Raw genomic sequence first — 15,456 nt, 5'->3', positions numbered from 1 at the left:
TCTACAAATCTGTCTGTCCAACAAACTGTAAAAACTATTTGTTTTAATTAATCAGTTTTTGAGAGGGTTTCTTAATACAGAGGGTGCAGACCAGGGGCTCATCTCCTGTTTCCAAAATGCATCAATGACTGCTTGAGAAAGCTGTTCTACTTTGATACTTGAAGAAAAAAAAAAAACATGCTCAATAAAAGGTAGGCTACTCGTGTTCAACGGTTTATTCAGTTAAACATGAAAATAGTACTGTATGCCTACATACAGAGGGAATATTCAGTCAAAAATGAATTTGTAACCCTATACTGTATATTAAAAGTGGTTGATAACATGTTTATTCAGCTAAACATGAGATTTGAAATGTAATCCAACATTTAGTACATTTAACCTGTTTTCGGCGGTGGTGACTCTTCCCCTGGGCTGCATCAGTGCTTGACCCAGCGTCAGCAGCATTAGCAAACGGGTGCTTTGTGTTTAAATGGTACTTCAGACTTGTAGAACTCCTACAATAAACTAATTCCACGTTGCATAAGCTGCAAACAACTTTAGTCTTGTCAATGTCTCCATTAGGAAGCTTCCTAAAAAGCTGAATGTTGCCTGAACGACCATGAGAGAGATCTGATGTTGATGAAACTCTTCTCTACTTATGAAAACAAAAATTCAGGAGCGATGAGCGAGGCTCTGATAGGACATACTAGGAATTTGACATCATTATCTTCAGACTTCCAAGATATATCTACCAGTGACCAGTTACTTCCAAATCATGGGAATGAAGCAGGGGCGGACTGGTATACATTACTATCGGGGATTTCCCCGGTGGGCCGCCGGGCAGCTGGCCACCGGTGGTTTAATCAGCCCGTGGAGGAGCCACTGCCGCGCACTGCGGCCCGTAGTCACGCTGCTGTTTAACGGTGTTATTACCTCCCCCGCTCCAGTCAGACTAACCTGCTCAGCGCGGACTGGGCCAGCTGATGGGTAGTAGCCTATGCTGGAAAATGTTGAGGAAGAGCATGGTGAGTCAGAAGGCAAGAACTTAGAAGAACCACTGCAGTCAATGTGCGCTATACCCTCCTCCTCAAAATCCAGTAAAAGCTCATCCTCTCTTACTTCCCATTCAACAACCAGAAAGAGGTCTGTGTGTGTGGTGGATCTTGAAGCACTGACTCCAGCAGCAGTCCACTCCTTGTGAATCTCCCCCAAATTTTTGAATGGCCTTTTCTTGACCATCTTTTTTGCGGTTATCCCGGTTGCTTGTACACTTTTTTCTACCACACTTTTTCTTCTACTCAACTTTACATTAATATGTTTAGATACAGCACTCAGTGAACAGCCAGCTTCTTTAGAAATGGCCTTTTGTGGCTTACCCTCTTTGTGGAGTGTGCCAGTGTTCTGGACATCTGTCTAGTCAGCAGTATTCCCCTTAAACCACACCAAGGGACCATTTTAAAGTCTTAGGAAGCCTTTGCAGGTGATTTGCGTCAATTTTTCTAAGATAATGACTTTTGGATTTTCATTGGCTGTAAGCCATAATAATCAACATTAACAGAAATAAACACTTGAAATAGATCACTATGTCATGAATCTATAGAATACATGCATGTATTGAATTGTTAAAATAAATTAATTATTTAATGATCTAATTTATTGAGAAGCACAAACACTATATGGCCAAAAGTATTTGCTCTCCCATCCAAATGATCAGAATCAGGTGTTCCAATCACTTCCATGGCCACAGGTGTATAAAATTAAGGACATAGGCATGCAGACTGTTTTTTACTAACATTTGTGAAAGAATGGGTTGCTCTCAAGTAGTGATGGCAAACGTGGGGCTTTTGGGAGAACCAATTGATTCAGAAAATTATTCGATCTTGTGAAACGTTCCAATCATCACAGCCACAGTGACATCTAGTGGGCAACCAGGGTATAAATCCACAACTTTTTCTTAAAAGAAACAGAAGGAATGTATTTTTCTATTAAAAATGACATGAAATATTCCCTAAATAAATTTTAGTCATGAAAACATATCATTTTGCAGAACAGGGTTGTATTAATGTCATTAAGATTCATTCATTTTTCATTATGATACACTGTTAGTCAGTGGATTGATATAGGTGACTGTGGTGTATTTGCACGCACTATGTTCGGAACTGTTTAAGCAGACCACGAAAGAACACAACAGCAGATTAGAAAAAAACCAAAAAGGTACTTTATTGCTAACACACGACCCACATCTAGGTCTCGAGCAAGGTTTTCGAGCCAGCACAACCAGACAGTCCAATTACTCTTTTTACATATGGTTAGACTCAACCAATTAGAACTCAACATAGTAAAAGTCTTTTGTCTGTGTTGGAACACCACAGCTCCTCCCCCATAATTTATAACCTCATATTTTCAAAACTTTAACATACCTTCTTCCTTTTAATCCCAGAACAAGGTACCCCAGTTCTTAAATCAATAACCCACATGCTTATTACATTTTGCAATTACAAATTCAGTCTGTCAGGAGGACGTCTGAGTCTTACAGGACGACTGCTGCATTCCACCACCGGCGGTGGTGATGGTTCTCAGGGTTGTTCTGACACAGCCATTGGCACATCCTGTTCGAAATCACTGTCTGTATTGAGATCCTCAAAATCAAAAACTGTTTTTGCACAAGAGTCCACTTGTGTCAAATTAGCAGGATTACCCCTGGTACTCAACATCTGACATTTACATGTCTTTTCACACACTTTCCATTTACTTCAACCATGTAAGTCACAGGACCCAACACTTCATGTGTGACACCATTTAACCATTTCTCCCCTCTCCTGTAATTCTTTACCAGAACCTGTTGACCAACAGTAACAACCCTAACCCGAGGAAGGTTTGGTTCTGTGACATTTTGCATTCTTTGAGAAAACTCAGGTTTGATCATTGACAATCTGGTTCGCACCTGTCTTCTCAAAAACAGCTCAGCTGGGGTCTTGCCTGTTGTAGTGTGGGGTGTGTTTCTGTATCCAAACAGAAAATTTGCTACACAGTGTTCAAGTGTCATACCACCAATGGCTCTATTCTTTGCAAGTGATTTCTTAAGATTCTGCACTAATCTTTCGGCTAATCCATTGCTGACCGGGTGATATGCTGGTGATTTAGTGTGTTTCACTCCATGTCTAGCAAGAAATGTTTCAAACTCTTGTGATACAAACTGAGGTCCATTATCCGTTACCACTTCTTTTGGTAATCCATAAGCTGAAATCAAGATTCTGAGTGCTTCTATTGTTTTAACTGAGGTAGTGGTGTACATGGGAATAATCTCTGGCCATCTAGGCATAAGCATCCATTACTACTAAGATCCTCTGATTGTGGTCCTCAGCAAAATCAAGGTGTATTCTCTCCCATGGACATGAAGACCATTTCTATGTATATACTCGTGCAGTTGCAGGCATACTGTGCTGTTGCTGGCAAATACTGCACTCACTCACCTCACGCTCAATGCACTCATCTAATGCGGGCCACCAGAATATACTTCTGGCCAGGGATTTCATTTTAACTATTCCCCAGTTGTGTTCATGTAGTTCATGCAGTAGTCTGTTTCTCAGCTTCTCAGGAATTACGACTCGTAATCCCTACAAAAGACAATCATCCTCTACAGTCAATTCATATCTTCTCTGAAAATAAGGCTTCAGTGCCTCATCCTGCACATGTTTAGGCCAACCTGTCAAAACCAATTGCTTAACTACCTTCATGACAGGATCTTTATCTGTCTCTTTGGCAATGTCTTTCGCTGTCATAGGCAGATCGTCAAGAAATGCCACTCTATACACTGGGTTTGACACCAAATCCTCCCTCTGCTTCACAGGTAATCTCGATAACGCATCAGCATTGGTGCTCTGACCTCTTGTATTGGATTTCGTACGTATACGCGGCCAGAATTAGAGCCCATCTTTGCATTCTTGCTGCGGCTAGTGTAGGCACCCCAGTTTTAGGCCCCAAGATCTTCAACAATGGCTTGTGGTCGGTTATTAACAGAAACCTCCTACCATAAAGGTAGTCATGAAACTTCATAACCCCAAAAACCAGACCAAGAGCCTCTTTCTCAATCTGGGAATAAAACCAGACCAAGAGCCTCTTTCTCAATCTGGGAATAAAACCAGACCAAGAGCCTCTTTCTCAATCTGGGAATAAAACCAGACCAAGAGCCTCTTTCTCAATCTGGGAATAAAACCAAACCAAGAGCCTCTTTCTCAATCTGGGAATAAAACCAAACCAAGAGCCTCTTTCTCAATCTGGGAATAAAACCAAACCAAGAGCCTCTTTCTCAATCTGGGAATAAAACCAGACCAAGAGCCTCTTTCTCAATCTGGGAATAAAACCAGACCAAGAGCCTCTTTCTCAATCTGGGAATAAAACCAGACCAAGAGCCTCTTTCTCAATCTGGGAATAAAACCAGACCAAGAGCCTCTTTCTCAATCTGGGAATAAAACCAGACCAAGAGCCTCTTTCTCAATCTGGGAATAAAACCAGACCAAGAGCCTCTTTCTCAATCTGGGAATAAAACCAGACCAAGAGCCTCTTTCTCAATCTGGGAATAAAACCAGACCAAGAGCCTCTTTCTCAATCTGGGAATAATTTTGTTCTGCTTTTGTCAGCATCCTTGAAGCAAAAGCAATCGGCCTCTCGCTTCCATCTTTCATCTTATGACTAATGACTGCCCCAACCCCATAAGGAGAGGCGTCACATGCCAAAATGAGCGGCAAGTCTAAATCATAATGCACTAGCAATTGGTCAGACTGTAAGGACTGCTTTGCTATGTCAAATGCACCTTGACATTGATCTGACCATTCCCACCCAACATCTTTGTGCAGTAGTGCTGTCATGGGCTGAATCATGGTAGACAGATTAGGAATAAACTTCCCATAATAGTTTAACAGGCTAGAAATGACCCGAGTTCAGTCACATTTTTTGGAACTGCAGCGTTCTGGATAGCATCCGTCTTTTCTTTCATGGGGTGAATACCCATAGCATCTATGACATGCCCCAAGTATGACACGCTGCTCTTCATGAACTCACACTTTGCTCGGTTTACGCTGAGATTAGAAGCTTCTAGCCTCCTACGAACTTCTTCCAAGTTAGCTAGGTGACTATCTGTTTTGAGTGGAAAGCAATGGCTCAGTGACCTGTGTTCTGAAAACATGATATTCATGTTGTTAAAAATGGTGCTTTACCAAATTGTGCAATTAGCTGGATTACACTACATTAAATATACTATCATAATTGTAGAAAAATATCTACAAGAAGCTTTCTATTTCACAGAAATGAAGCTAACACCAATTTAACACCATGGTGTTCCTCAATGCCTTAGTAAGGTAAAGTCATAGTCTAGTTTATTTATATAGCACTTTTTACAACACATGTCACAAAGCAGCTTTACAATCGTATGTGTCCAGATCCCTAATGAGCAAGCCAAAGGCGACAGTGGCAAGGACAAACTCTCTAAGAGTAGAGCTGCACAGTTTAAAGAGTAGAGCTGCACAGTTTAAAGAGTAGAGCTGCACAGTTTAAAGAGTAGAGCTGCACAGTTTAAAGAGTAGAGCTGCACAGTTTAAAGAGTAGAGCTGCATGTGAGCAGGCCAGTGTCTGCACTCTTACAGACTTTAGTGTGCATTCATTACCTAAAGTGAATAATGTTCATATTGTCACGGAGGAGCCGTGACGCTTACGCACACGCACCACATCCACCCATTCACGCAAGCGCACAGGCGCAGAGGCAGCTATCTGCCGGCATTTTTAAAAACTTAAGCTGACCTACTGCGTGTGTCGCACTACATTTACACTCCTGTTTGCTGTCCCTGTTTACCCGGTTTAAGCATTCCACATCTCACCATTTTCCATAGCATTTAATTCACATTTGTTACATTGTGCCGGGAGGCCTACCGCCATTTTGTACCATTTGTTTTCACTTCACCACTCAGATTTTCAATAGTCCTAAACATTCATCCATCTGACTTAAATCCTAGTACAGTAATAAACACACTTACACACAGGTCCGTTTGAAGTTTAATGGTTTTAAGCAATCTTTACAAACATCACAGGTTCAATAGACTCACCAACACACCAAACATTTTCTTCTCTGTGGGCGAAACCGAGGGATCAGTCCATGTTGAAATTTATTAGGGAGGTCAGTGCGCTATGGGCGGCACAGACCATTTTAGCAGGGGTGTTTTAATGAGTTTGGGGGGAAAATGTATTTTATAAAGTGTAGTGGGGATTTTTCTTTAGTGAAACTTATTTTGGGTGTTGAGGTATTTTGTGTTTATTCTTTTCTGTTGTCATTTTTCATTTAAAATGATGTTATTTAAATTGATTGATTTATTGGGGCAAATGGGCCCATCTGTGGGAGGGGCTATGGGTATAGAAGCCCAGGAGAGGCTCCAGAACAGGGGAGTTGTGTTGAGTGGTGTTTGGTACGGTGACTTGGCTGTGTATAAAGAATTGTTCAGGATCATTAGTTTTGATTTAGCCTGGCAATCCTGAAGCCTGTTTATTTTTGTATTTCAGAGGTATTTAGTTTGGTCTGCATTTTGTTTTTTGACTTTATTTTTGGGGGACACTGTGAATACTTGCACTGTTTGAAGAAAAGTGGTCAAAAAGAAAAAAAATAATAAAATACGCATTACTTTGGGGACAAAAGCTTCCTCGCATCTCTGTCCACTCCACCGCCGTCCGTCCTTGCAACACATATATAGTTAAATACCTAAGTAATTTCTTCTGCAAATTATTCACAGCTCAAAATATGAACATCATCTATAACCAGGGCCGGAGTGGGACACTTTTTCAGCCCAGGAGTTTCATGCCCAAATCCGGCCCAAAATTATTTTTCCCTCCCAATCGGCCCAAACTAGAGATTGACATGAGCCGGCCCATCGGGAATCCTCCCGAATCTCCCGATTAGCCACTCCGGCTCTGTCTATAACCATAATTGCATGAAACTATATATGAAAAAAACTATTATTATAAATAAACACAAAATGTATTTTTTAACATCATGCTTATCAACATCCTGGGTTACATCCCAGTTGTCCTGTTATTAAATAAGAAAAATTACTTTCTTGTCCTCGTCGTGCCACTCACATCACATTATTCGGTTTTGTATTTTTCTATTAAATAATTTATTGTGCTTTAAGCTCTCATACAGTGGTGTTAAGTGTGTTATCATTATTACATATTACCAGAACGCTCGCATTGAACAGAGGCATTTTAGGAAAAAATTTCTTTATAAACCCACATTATATACATAGATTCTTCTGTATATAAATATAAAGGTATATTATATTTGGATTTAAAAAGACTTCATATTAATTAGTCACCTGAGAAAGCAAAGATGGGTACAACCTGGAAAACTCTGAGTGACAGCCAAATAAATTCAGGTATTCATTTCAAACATACTTTTGCAAGGCACTGAAATATTAGAAAAAATAGAAATATTCTCTAGATAAATAAGTGAAAAAGAAATAATTTAGAACTGAAAGATAGGAAACGTAAGAAAAAAATATTGCATAGGACAATGCTAGTGAAAGGAAAATGGTATCTTGTAAAATAGTCACTGGACTAGTTATTGATATCATTAAAATGACGCTTCAGAAAGTCCTTCATATAGGCAGAGAGTGCTTGAGTATCTTCCAGAGTCACGGCATTGTACAGAGAAACCCGTATTCCACCAACCGATCTGTCAAAATCAACAGAGTGAGGCTGAAATTATAATGCAACTAAGTCTTCATCACTGCTGAATATACAGTATGTACTGGTAAAATTTAGTGATGTGAGAACTGTGAATATATACAAAGTCTAGTGAAAATTCAGTTGGTATATTGCAATTACAATAATAAAATAAATAAATAAACATTTCTGCATGTTTCACAGCACAACATGATGAAAAAATGACATCCCACAGTATGTTTGATATATATCATATATGCAAAGACGCGGGAGTCCATCCATTATCTTTACCGCTTAATCCTGCTAGTCGGGTCAAGGCGGGCTGGATCATTGGGCAGGTACACCGAGGGCAGGTACACCGAGGGCAGGTACACCGAGGGCAGGTACACCGAGGGCAGGTACACCGAGAGCAGGTACACCGAGAGCAGGTACACCGAGAGCAGGTACACCGAGGGCAGGTACACCGAGAGCAGGTACACCGAGAGCAGGTACACCGAGAGCAGGTACACCGAGGGCAGGTACACCGAGGGCAGGTACACCGAGAGCAGGTACACCGAGGGCAGGTACACCGAGGGCAGGTACACCGAGGGCAGGTCTCCAGTCCACCACACAGCCAACACAGACGCCAATCAACCAATCAACCTAACACACGTCTTTGGACTGTGGGGGGGAAACCAGAGTACCCAGAGAAAAGGCACACAGGCACAGGGAGAACATACAAACTCCACACAGAGCAGCCCAGATTGAGAATAAAACCCAGACCACCTTGCTGTGAGGCGACAGCGCTAAACACCACACCACCATGCTGCCCAAGACGAGCGAGTACATAATGCAAATCCACCTCACTACAGAGCACTGGGGTTCAGCTGTCACGACACACACTGAAGACACAGGCACTTTTATTTCTATGCAGCCTTTAATTAGATTGCACTGCTGTAACTCCCTGCAGTTTGCCCTAAATTATAGTCATCGTGCTAAAAATGTACAAATGAACAAAAGCTTGAAAATTAATATAATATAGTTATAATATAGTAAGAAAGAAAATTATAGAAAATAATATGGCCTGTGGAAGCTTCTGGAAGGTCATTTTTGCACCATAAAATGTTTTAGTAGCAAAAAGAAAAATGCAATGTATCTTTAGATCCAATGGAAAATGTTTGTTAAATTCACAAATGATCATTATGTGTAATGTCCAATACCTGTGTCCATTTAACATTATCAATCCAAGTTTGGAGGCCCCATCCAGAAACAGCTTCTCCAGAGATTCATCTCCCTCTTTTTTCCCAATGCGGAACGGAACGTTCATGCGGCTCCTGCACATCACGTCAGTGGGGCAGCTGAGCACAAGGAGGACAGCCCAAGTGTACGTGAAAACACAGAGCTTCCAGACGACTCCACAACTGATTAAACTAGTCATTCAAGACATGTTCTACTTCTTATACTTTGAATGGCTACGTTTTTTGGAAAGAAATAATGGCAAGCAATAACTTCGTAATATTGAAAACTTTATATTAAATGAAAGGTGCTTTGTGTTTTAAACTACCAATGAAAAACAAATCAGTGAGATATCCACATCAACCATATTCAGACTTCAGTTAAATATGTTTTTATATATATATATATATATATATATATATATATATATATATATATATATATATATATATATATATCACTCACAAATAGAATCCATTGGAGATGTCGATGATGTCATAGATCAAAGAAGACTTCTGTTGGTTTAGTATCTCCATGGCTACGACACCTCCATTATTCTTGTTCCACTCCAGAATCAGCTTTGTGATGTAGATGCTGTATGTTGTACAATTATAACAACAAGGAGCATGAAAGGAACATATATGGACATTTGAACCAAGTTACAATACAATATACTTCAAGATTCATAGTTAAACTTGCAACAATACTACCTTTCAGCTCCACACTAGCTCCTAATTAAATCTCATGTCAACTTTAAAATACTTAAAAATATACTTATAAAATACACATAAAGCACTAAATGGTCTGGCCAGTGTCAGTGTGAGCTCATTGTGAACTATAACCCACCATCTGCTGTGTTGTAATGCAGGGTCTCTCTTGATGAATAAGATTGCTGATTGCCACCAGGTAAAGAGTCTTGTTCTATAAAGCCTCTCAGTGATAGAATAGCCTTCCAGCTGTGATTCAGTTAATATTAAAACCCAGCCTTACTTATTTAAAGACTTATTTAATTAAAGCCTTACATATTTACCCAAACTTGTTTTGCAGAAAGTGGAGAGCAGTGTTTAGTTTAGGACCAACAAACTAAATGTGTTGTTTAACAGATCTGACACCACAGACTCTGTCCTCTACCGTACTGCCCCCCCCCACACCACACACACACCACACACACACACACACACTCACCTACCACAGACTCTGTCCTCTACCGTACTGCCTTAGTGCTGCCCCCCCCCCACACCACACACACACCACACACTCACCTACCACAGACTCTGTCCTCTACCGTACTGCCCCCCCCCACACCACACACACACCACACACTCACCTACCACAGACTCTGTCCTCTACCGTACTGTCTTAGTGCTGCCCCCCCCCCACACCACACACACACACACCTACCACAGACTCTGTCCTCTACCGTACTGCATTAGTGCTGCCCCCCCCCCACACCACACACCACACACACACACACACCACACACACACACACTCACCCACCACAGACTCTGTCCTCTACCGTACTGCCTCAGTGCTGCCCCCGCACACCACACACACACCACACACACACACCACACACACACACACACACACACTCACCCACCACAGACTCTGTCCTCTACCGTACTGCCTTAGTGCTGCCCCCCCCACACCACACACACACACACACACACACACACTCCACTCACACACCCACCACAGACTCTGTCCTCTACCGTACTGCCTCAGTGCTGCTGGCTCTCAACAGCCCCCCCCACGCACTCCACTCACCCACTCACCCTCCTGAAAGCACACTCCCTGCATCTCCCACCTACTCTGCAACACACTGGACAATGTCTCCCAATCACTCTACAACACTCTGGTGAGACATAGAAGTACATTCAGTGCAAGACTCATAATACTAAAAAACACCACAGAGTGCAGGTCATTCACACCTATGGCCATAAAACTTTATAAAACTCCTCCCTCAACATGACACTATAGTCAATACTCTGCAATATAAATTATACAGTATACTCCATACTACTTTAAATGTATTATCACAGCAATTGCCACCTTACTGTATTCTAGATCATTTACATTTAAATGAGTGTATATATTGCAAATTCCTTTTTATTTTAGAGTATTTAAATTAGAGTGTTTATTCATTTATATTAATGGTCGCAACTGAATCTGGGCAGTTGTGGTTGTTAGGAAACAACCACAAATTGTGGTTGTGGGTTTGATTCCCAGACCCTAATTTAAATGACTGAAGAGCCCTTGTTAAGTGAAAGCACTTAACTCCAACTGCTCCCCGGGCACTGGGCATGTGTGCACCATAGATCACTAGTGTGTGTGTGTGTGTGTGTGTATATGTGTATATGTGTGTATACGTGTGTATACATGTGTGTGTGTGTGTGTATGGTGTGTGTGTGTGTGTGTGTGTGTGTGTGTGTGTGTGTGTGTGTGTGTGTGTGTGTGTGTGTGTGTGTGTTCTTACTGCATAGATGGGAAAATGTGGAGGACAAATTCAGATTGGGGTGAAAGTCACAATTGGTGATATTGGCAACTTTACTGTAATAACTGCAATTTCCTGTGGGACTAAAGTATTTTTATCCTGTGTGAATAAAATATTTCTGAATCTGTTGGTAAGACTTGCCTGAAGCAAGAGGGTGTGTTGTAGAGGGAATTGTTTTCAGCTTGTACTTTGTAATCCAGTATAATCGGGCATTCCCTTAAAGCTTTACCCAACAGATCCTCTCTCACAATGACAACAGTGACTCCAGCACATCCAATGTTCTTTTGGGCACCTGCAAATATCAGCCCAAACTTGGACAAAAGACAAACAACTCATTGTTAAACAATTAAAACAAATATAAAACTAACCAAGTGCCTAACTAACCAACTAACTAACAAACAATTGTGCCACAGCAAAATGAAAAAACTAGTGAAAAAATAATGCCAACCTTTGATACATCTATTGGTCGGGACAGGAAATTTGAAGACATATCACTGACAAGAATGACATCCTTTGTGTCAGGAATGAAATTAAACTCGACACCATGTGCTGTTTCATTGCTGCAGTAGTAGACATACGAAGCTGAAGGATTCAGTGACCACGTGCTGCTGTCCAGAATACCTGAAGGAAATGATTCATTTGTATCTTTTATTTCATTAAATGTTTTGTTGGAGTACATGAACTCCATTTAACCTATTTACAATGATATTATGGGAGTTTATTTAACCTATTTACAATGATATTATGGGAGTTTATTTAACCTATTTACAATGATATTATGGGAGTTTATTTGAAAAAGTGCTGCTCTTTCCATTTCCATTGAAGTTCAGTGCAAAATTAATTTTATATAGTTGTCAAGGGTAGCTAAGATTAATAAAACGTGAATTTGTATCAGTCTCATTAATAAGGACATGAACACAATTCTTCTTGAAATAGTGGGAAAATGAATAAATAAAAAGGAGGAAAACAAATATATAAATGAGTAAAAGGAAAAATGTGCAAGTTGAAAATGTAAAATGCTCTGCAACATCAGGTAGCACACTACCAAGCTGGAGAAAAGCTGTAAGACTCTTGAACACCATGTGTGTAGTGTGAAATTACTGTTAAAGCACTAAGGCACCGACTGGCTCGCACTGAACTGCAAGCCAATTTCAAAATGTCACTTTAAATGTCAAAATCTCATTCTTCTGAAGTCTATAAACGTTACAGCACTGTCACATTTTACTGGCACTAATTATACTTTATCCTTCCTTTCTGCCCACAACCATGACCCATCTTACCTTGACTGACATATCTTATTGTCATATTATTGCCATGTAAAAGTTCTACTACCCTGTGTGAATGATCTACCTGCCCCATGGCCGTGCACTATATATGTATAGTGAGTAAGGTCTGTGTGATACATGTATGCATGAATTTTGCACCTGACTCCAGGAGAAACATTATTTCATCTCGGTGTGTACTGCAGTTGAATGGCACCAAAACTACTCTACACTACAGCTGTAACAACAAAGGTTCTCTACTGTTACTATATGGGGCCCAGTGTTGCACCAAAACTACTCTACACTACAGCTGTAACAACAAAGGTTCTCTACTGTTACTATATGGGGCCCAGTGTTGCACCAAAACTACTCTACACTACAGCTGTAACAACAAAGGTTCTCTACTGTTACTATATGGGGCCCAGTGTTGCATTGATCGTAACTCTCTTACTTTTGTCCTGATAGCAGACCCTACAGACCCTACAGACACCGGCCACTTTATTAGGTACACCTTGCTAGTACCAGGTTGGACCCCATTTTACCTTCGGAACTGCCTTAATCCTTCATGGCAGATTCAACAAGGTACTGGAAACATTCCTCAGAGTGTCTGGTCCATATTGACATGATAGCATCACACAGTTGCTACAGATTTGTCAGCTGCACATCCATGATGTGAATCTCCCATTCCACCAGATTGTTGTGCATGAAATACTGAAATTCTGAAATACTGAGACCAGCCCAAACAACCACGCCAGAGGTGGGACCAAGTCAGTGTTTTGCAAGTCTCAAGTAAGTCCAAGTCTTTATCCTCAAGTCCCGAGTCAAGTCTCAAGCAAAGACAGTCAACTCAAATCAAGTCTCGAGTCAAGACAAGCAACCGTCAAGTCAAGTCCCAAGTCTGAAACTTGGAATTTCAAGTCCTTTCGAGTCTTTTTTTACAGGCACCAACGCTTTACGAATGCTACGCTGATGCGTTTCTTTACTCGTTTTTTGGTGTCCTCCAGCCAAAAGATGACAGATCATTTACATTTTATCTTCTCTTAATTACATAAATGTACTTAAACAAGAATGTTTCGTTACATCATTTTACACGAAAATAGCAAGCGTCATCGTAAGCAAGATGCTGTCATGGTTATTCTAAACATTTGGATAAAATGTTTAAATATAGACTAATAAAAGGTTAGGGTTATTTTTTCATTGTTTTCTGTTATTGTGGGGTCACGGTGTAGGCTACTATTGTTACCTGGAGATTCAGTGGGGTCACATATTCTGATGGCTGCTGTCAGAATTGGTGACCCCAGTTAAAAAGGCTCACCTGTACATCCCATTCATGATTTCTTTGTTGGCTGCAATGGTGAGGGGATGGTAAATCTTGTTTAAGTACATTTATGTAATTAAGAGACGATAAATGTAAATATAAACATCTGTCATATTTTGGCTCGTGGACACCAACAAAACGAATTAAGAAAGTGCATCAGCGTAGTTTACGTAGCATTCTTAAAGCGTTTGTGCCTCTGAACAGAAACTGTGAAATAGCGCCCCCTGTGGTCACAAAACTCGTCGGTCACAGAATATGGTGTAACGACGGTCTGCGAAGGACGGAAATGAAATTAATGGGGCGCACTTTATAAATATGCGTTTTAAAATTTAGATTTGGGGTAAAAAAAAATCAAGTCTTTGCAAGTAAACAGGTTCAAGTCCAATTCAAGTCCCAAGTTATTGGTGTAAAAGTCCAAGTCAAGTCTAAGTCTCTGAATATTTTTTCAAGTCAAGTCAAAAGTCTTAATATTAATGACTCGAGTCCGACTCGAGTCCAAGTCATGTGACTCGAGTCCCCACCTCTGAACCACGCCACGTTCAAAGTCACTTAAATCACCTTTCTTCCCCATTCTGATGCTCAGAACTGCACCAGATCGTATTAGCCACGTCTACATGCCTAAATGCATTGAGTTGCTGCCATGTGATTGGCTGATTCAATATTTGCGCTAATGAGCAGTTGGAAATGTGTACTTAATAAAGTGGCCGGAGAGTCATTTATAACATTTCTGAATTATCTACTAAAGTTCCTGAAAAACCTACTTGTGTATGTGTCCAGTTGTGGGTGAACCATGTTCACTTTTCCGTACTTCTGTGCCTCTTTTGCTGCCCTTGCAGAAAAGATCCCAGTCACGATATAATCTGCACACCTGTCTTTCTTTAGACCGATGAGATTTAGAGGAACTGCACTGAACTGCCCTGATCCACCACCTTGAAGAAACAAAATCTTGTAGTTTTCAGGTATATTCCTAGGTACAGAGTAGGAACAATAAATATGTGAGCAATTATATCACTATCAAAGTCATGTAAATGTACTTTCATAAGGTTTAAAACTCACAGGAGTTCACGAAGAAGGCTTATTGTGGTGTTTATGATATTGCTGAAATTTGACGACCTGTGGCTCATTTCTAGACATGAACATAATTAAAGATTAATACCACAGCACATATATAAGATACGCAATTTAATGTCACATAAGACGCTCCTTACCAAGAACACTTACTCCAGTGCCGCTGTAATTCTGCAGTTCTTCTTGCACTTGCATCAAAACCTGAAGAAAGACAGAAAAATTGCTGTACAGATTTTCTTGATTATTACATCTACTACTACTGAATTATATATATATATATATATATATATATATATATATATATATATATATATATATATATATATGATCATTATAAAAACATCTTTAGAATTTAAGGCATTTAGACATTTCCTCGTCCAAGATTTAAGCTAAACCAAGACCACCACTACG

General features: G+C 40.3%; 1 protein-coding gene across 3 annotated transcripts; it reads right to left on the bottom strand.

Moving 5' to 3' along the window:
* Nucleotides 1-5,653: 5,653 nt before the first annotated feature.
* Nucleotides 5,654-15,241, bottom strand: LOC143487857 (phosphoserine aminotransferase-like). 3 transcript variants are annotated; one of them, XM_076987096.1, is made up of 9 exons: nt 15,186-15,241; nt 15,034-15,103; nt 14,739-14,944; nt 11,846-12,018; nt 11,539-11,708; nt 9,367-9,495; nt 8,886-9,023; nt 7,978-8,281; nt 5,654-7,696 (listed from the first exon to the last, which is right to left on the bottom strand). In XM_076987096.1, exons 1-8 carry the CDS (start codon nt 15,238-15,240, stop codon nt 8,014-8,016), a joined length of 1,209 nt encoding a protein of 402 aa, XP_076843211.1. In that variant the 5' UTR covers nt 15,241; the 3' UTR covers nt 5,654-7,696; nt 7,978-8,013. The 3 variants fall into 3 exon arrangements, with proteins under 3 accessions (XP_076843211.1, XP_076843212.1, XP_076843213.1); XM_076987097.1 differs by lacking the exon at nt 7,978-8,281 and having other exon boundaries at nt 5,656-7,696; XM_076987098.1 differs by lacking the exon at nt 5,654-7,696 and having other exon boundaries at nt 8,143-8,346.
* Nucleotides 15,242-15,456: the final 215 nt, after the last annotated feature.

This window comes from Brachyhypopomus gauderio, unplaced genomic scaffold (genome assembly GCF_052324685.1).
Source record: "Brachyhypopomus gauderio isolate BG-103 unplaced genomic scaffold, BGAUD_0.2 sc51, whole genome shotgun sequence".
Taxonomy (NCBI): domain Eukaryota; kingdom Metazoa; phylum Chordata; class Actinopteri; order Gymnotiformes; family Hypopomidae; genus Brachyhypopomus; species Brachyhypopomus gauderio.
Note: the sequence above shows the minus strand (reverse complement) of the source record. Positions and strands in the feature narration are given on the sequence as shown.

Bases quoted from the DNA above. Each gene is read 5' to 3' on its own strand.
- LOC143487857 (XM_076987096.1), bottom strand. From the start codon at position 15,240: ATGCAAGTGCAAGAAGAACTGCAGAATTACAGCGGCACTGGAGTAAGT. The intron at 14,945-15,033 runs GTGAGTTTTAAA...CTCTGTACCTAG, and splicing joins AGCCTTCTTCGTGAACTCCT to GAATATACCTGAAAACTACA. The intron at 11,709-11,845 runs GTTGGCATTATT...CTTTTGTCCAAG, and splicing joins GACCAATAGATGTATCAAAG to TTTGGGCTGATATTTGCAGG.